The sequence below is a fragment of the Pinus tabuliformis genome, chromosome 7, assembly GCF_031772625.1.
Source record: "Pinus tabuliformis cultivar Carrire ecotype Pingquan chromosome 7, CPIR1, whole genome shotgun sequence".
Lineage (NCBI taxonomy): Eukaryota > Viridiplantae > Streptophyta > Pinopsida > Pinales > Pinaceae > Pinus > Pinus tabuliformis.
The window spans coordinates 315,743,576-315,748,938 of record NC_142293.1 but is presented as its reverse complement, the minus strand read 5'-3'; the positions used below and the strand labels follow the sequence as shown (position 1 = coordinate 315,748,938).

At 38.9% G+C, this 5,363-nt stretch overlaps 1 protein-coding gene across 1 annotated transcript; it reads right to left on the bottom strand.

The window, feature by feature from the left end:
- Positions 1-1,121: 1,121 nt before the first annotated feature.
- Positions 1,122-5,076, bottom strand: LOC149247186 (uncharacterized). The gene is made up of 2 exons (XM_089458144.1): positions 3,583-5,076; positions 1,122-3,222 (listed from the first exon to the last, which is right to left on the bottom strand). The coding sequence occupies exons 1-2, from the start codon at positions 4,739-4,741 to the stop codon at positions 1,745-1,747; spliced, it is 2,637 nt and encodes an 878-aa protein (XP_089314270.1). The 5' UTR covers positions 4,742-5,076; the 3' UTR covers positions 1,122-1,744.
- Between the last annotated feature and the right edge of the window lie 287 nt (positions 5,077-5,363).

Here is a 5,363-nt window from a genome sequence, read left to right as displayed (position 1 = left end):
CCACCTAAAACTTTTCAAACCATTACAATATATAATATAAATTAATATTACCATTAAACCAAACAAACAATTAAAAAAAAAAAACAATCCTTTATTTCCAGATTACAACCTACATGTTCTCTAAAAGGCATTTAGATTTCATTAACGGAAAAAAGCTTCAAACAAAGTGCCCATGGAACAAGTCCTATGCTTCAATGTTTTGGAGGACTAGGGGAAAAGATCATTAACATCACAATTGCAATATATTCATTATAATAAGCTAATTCCAAACTATTAAATACTTCCATGGCTAGGTTAGAACTGTTAATGACAAAAACAACATAGGTTATGATAGTTTGGACATTGATATTTATAATGGTTGCAGAAATAGTTTAAAAGTAATTATAAAAACTAATTGTAATTTAGTTCTATATTAGTAGGAGTTTATCAAAAAAAATTAAAATAATTATAAAAAATAATTGTAATTTAATTCTATATCAGTGGGAGTTTATCAGCGAAAAATTTCAAAAGATTACCTGAAATTCCCAAAGCCACAAGGACTGTTTTCTAAAGAATAACCTGGGGTCTATACCCTCCAGTAGATCTGTGTGTTTCCAACTAACAAACCAGGAAAAGATTCAAGAATATGAAAGGAAGCGATTCAAAAGTAATGGTTTTGTTTGAGAAAAAAGAGTTGCTAGTCAAGGGTGATACTTGGAAAGGCAAATATTATCATGTTATTTGCATCCATAAATAAACATCTTTTTGTCCATTCATGCCTGAAACATTAGTCTGCTTACCCTGGTTACAGCATGAGCATGAGCATGTAATAATATTAATAATGCATCCAGCATCTGCTTCATTATTTCATACATGTAAATTTGAGTAGATTTGGAAAGACTGCTCCAGCCATCAAATAAAAATGCAACATTGATGCATCTAAAGTGTTTTCCTGCCATCTGTTTTCTTAGAGTTTTACTCCAATCCAGACCTGTTAATTGTTTCTTGCTCGAATGATATATACAACTTACAGTTTTCTTGGTTTTCAAAATTTCACCATAGAAGTTGCCAATATAGTTGTCCTTCAGCTTGGTTTGAAAATAATCCCCTGAAACTCAACATTATTTTTAATAAAATTAGAATTGAGATAACTTGGCACCACCCCATGCAGCATGCAGTTAAATTATAGATATTGTTCACAAAGAGGAGGAACCAGAATACAATGTTCATATAGTAACCAGCCTGGTTTCGGTTAACAATCCCAACAAGTTTGCAGGTGAGGGGTATGGGACTTGGGAGGTGTTGTAGACCATTTCAAGTTTGAGTTGTTTGCTGCTTGCTTGTACGTCTGGCTCCAGAGGTCCTTGAAAATTATTAAGTTTCTCCCACTTGAAAATGCTGGAGAAAACTGAACAAGTTAAGTGAGGACCACTATAAGTAGAATAAATTATTCTGCTCCAAGAAACTTGGTTTTGAGGTGATAAACATATACAGTTGAAAAATATAGCAGGTAATCAGCTTATAATGACGCGATCAGCTCCACACAATGATATCTGAAACGGTTCAGTGCTCCCAGTCAGCCTAAATGAATGATCTTCTTACACTCATCTCATCAAAGGAATTATCCCTTGTAGTTATCGTTTTCAAAGAAAACTGACTGCAATTCAGAAAAATCATGAAGCCCATAATAAAAATGTCTATTGCTAGGATATATTCCATCAGCATAATTTCCATTCTGCAAACTTCTTTCTTCCTTGTGGCTCTTTTAGCATATGCATATTCTCTTGGGCTGAGATGACCCTGTGTCATAAGCATCCCGTCTTTTGTGTGTTGCTTCAACTATGTCTTCAAATGTCCATCTACATTCTTCATTGTTCAATTCAAAGTCATGACCATGGTAAACTGAGCTAGAGGAAGAAACTGCTTTGGCCCAAATAGCATAAATTTTCAATAAAACCAGGAACATAATGATACCCAAAAGGATTAAACTTAATACAATTGCAACTGAGATGCCAGCAACTGCTCCCTTTGTCAGTTGATTCCTTCTAGATCTTGAAGATTCCAGAGAAGCCTGTGAGCAGGGATCCAATGGCTTTCCGCAGAGTCCGGGATTTCCCACAAAAGAGATCCAACGCCATTTGGAAGCACTCAATGGCAGCTGTCCTTGGAGAAAATTATTGGATAAGTTCAACTCATCCAAGCTTCTAAGATCCCCAATCTCATCAGGAACTTGACCGCTAAGTTGGTTATTGGAAAGATTGAGAACCTCGAGCATCATTAAATCCCCAAGTGAAGAAGGAATACTTCCAGACAAAAAATTGCCACTCAAGTCTAGCATGACTTGTAAATTACTAATCTTTCCAATCTCCATTGGGATTGAGCCTGTCAAAGAATTGTCTGAGAGCCTCAAGTCATAAAGCTTTTCATAGTTTTTGATAGACGAAGGGATTGGTCCAGAAAGGTTGTTCTTCTGCAAATAGAGAACATTCAAAGCAACGAGGTTCCCGAGCTGGCTTGGTAAATTACCCCAAAGCTTATTATTGTCAAGAGCAAGAATGAGTAAACTGGTACAATTCCCAAGCTGTGATGGAATTGTTCCATTAAATTCATTGAAGGAGAGTTTCAGCTCTCCAAGACCACGGAAATCACCAATCCAGGCAGGAATGGGTCCAGAGAGACGATTATTATTGAGATCCAGATGGTCCAGTTGTGTGCACTTGGCAAGCTCTGCAGGTAACACACCAGTGAGCTTATTCCAAGATAAGTCCAGCAGATTGAGCTCCAACATCTGGCCAAACTGTTTAGGAATGCTGCCATTCAAGCCATTCCTGCCTAGTCGGAGACGGTGTAAACAACTGGAATCACCCAATTGGGACGGGATTTCCCCTGAAAAACTATTATTTGTCAAGTCCAATGTTCTGAGAAAATTTGAACCGCAAAGAGGAATGATGCTTCCATTCAATTTGTTGTTTGAGAGATTGACATTAGTCAGGTTTTTCAAATTAATCAGGTCTCTAGGAAGAAGTCCTTCAAGGGAATTATTATATAGAACAAGCATCCGCAAACCTTCAAGCATTCCAAAAGTTGGCGGTATCGTTCCAGACAGCTTATTGTCTGCCAAATCTATTACTTGAAGCCTTTTGCAGTGTCCCAAGCTTGGAGGAATTTCCCCGTCCAAGTCATTTTGCCTTAAATCCAGAAAAGTCAGATTGTTAAGCCTTCCAACAGTGATTGGAATGCTACCTGTAAAATGGTTTCCAAAGAAATCTATCTCAGTTAGACTAGAACAGTCACCCAATTCTATAGGGATGTTACCAGATAGCTGATTTTCATAGAGAAAAAGCAAGTTTAGGTTTTTCAATTTTCCAAGTTCAGGGGGAATCCCACCACTGAGTAGATTGTGATACAGAGAAAGAGTTTCGAGGATGCTCAGGTTCCCTAGTTCAGGAGGGAGGGGTCCTGTTAAACTGTTATTATGCAAGTAAAGATCATACAGACTCCTCAAACTATCTAAATTGGTAGGAATTGGACCGCGCAAGGCATTATTGGAAAGATCTAATTGTTGTAGGTTCGAACAATGCGTTAAAGCTTGAGGAATGATACCTGAAATATTATTTGCAGCCAGAAAAAGATGTTGCAGAGTTTTGCTTTTAGCACACAGAGTATTTGGAATAGAACCCACAAGAGAATTTTCAGACAAAACCAAGAACTGAAGATTTTCAAGTCTGTCAAATGTCTCAGGAATGGTTCCTGAAAGGTTATTTGCCGACAAATCCAGTGTCTGCAACTGCCAAAGCTCGCTGAATTCTTTAGGAATTTCACCTTCCAAATGATTTCCTAGTAGATTCAAGTAGATCATGCTGTTAAGCCTCCCAAGCTCTGGAGGGATACGTCCGGAGAGGCTGTTGTTGGCTAAGTTCAAAATCTGCAACATTCTCAATTTGCCCAATGCCGAGGGGATTGCACCTTGGAAACCATTTCTGGCCGCAGCAAAACGTTCAAGGCTCTTGCAATTTCCTAACTCAACAGGTATTGAGCTACTCAAAAAATTGTCTTGTAAATTCAGAAATTTCAACTGTAAAAGCCGGCCAAATGTTCTGGGTATGGATCCATTTAGAGAAGCAGAAGCCAACCCCAATACTCTGAGCTCCCTGCATTTAGAAATCTCCTCTGGAATGGGGCCTGTCAACCTGTTATCCCCAACTCTTAGAACTTTCAACTTCTTCAGAAGCCCAATTTCTCGAGGGATGGTTCCAGAAAGGTCATTGGAATACAACAATAGCTCTGACAAATTGGAGAGATTTCCAAGTGAAGGAGGAATTGTATCATTGAGATAATTCTCAAAAAGAGAAAGGATTTCAAGGTCGTGAAGGTTGTTGCCCAGTTGAGGAGGAATGGGGCCTCTCATGTTATTAGATGATAGGTCTAAAATTCTGAGAGATTGAATGTTAGCCAATGCAGGGGATATGATACCAGACAATTTTGATCCTGACAAGTTTAGACCCACCACTCCATATTCATCTGGACTGCAACTTACCCCAGTCCAATCACAGATGCTTGTTCCCTCAGACCAGTTCTCCAGGACACCTGATGGGTCCTGCAAATCATGTTTCACATGAAAAAGCCATTTCGCATTCTCTGAAAGAGCATTTGCAACTTCGTAGATGCTCACCATTACCATTATCACCATCCAGTACTTGCAATGGTTTCCCATCATGGCCCTGAAATCTTCCAAGCAAATTTCAGTGTAGCTGCGTTTCATGCACAGTATGTTTGATTTCTTTTCCCACCTACCCAATCTTTGATTCGAACAAGGTAGAAGAGACAGAACTCATCCTGTATAATAGTGAATGCAGTTAACATCTTGTTGAGTTCACCACTGATATCAGCACGGAATTGAATAGAGTTTGTCAGAAGAAGCAAGCTATACAAAGCTATGATGATTCGTTGAATATTTGAATCTTAGAGTTCTCTACGTGCTTACACTCCAAACATTATTCTTCATGGATAGGCCAGGTGTTGAATGCCATGTTGCAGACTGAACTCTCATAAGTCAGTAATATGTATCAACATGTCCTCTCTCCAATAAAAGTGGTTGGTGAGGACCTCCTGGTTACGGTGAATATGTTGATCACGAACTCAAACTTACACTACAGAATTGGGTGGGCCTAGCATTTCGGCGGGATTATCTTGCCAGGTCATCAGAAAAGGGTGGCAGAAAAGGGTGGCAGAGGTAGTGCTAGAGCCAAGGAAAATGGCGGCAGAGGGAGTGATAGAGCCAAGGAAAATGGGATAAGATGGGACCCTGGAATTGGGCAATTAGCCTGTGTTGTTCTCTTTGCTGCACAGTAATGCAATACCTCATTGTGACATTATCATGACAT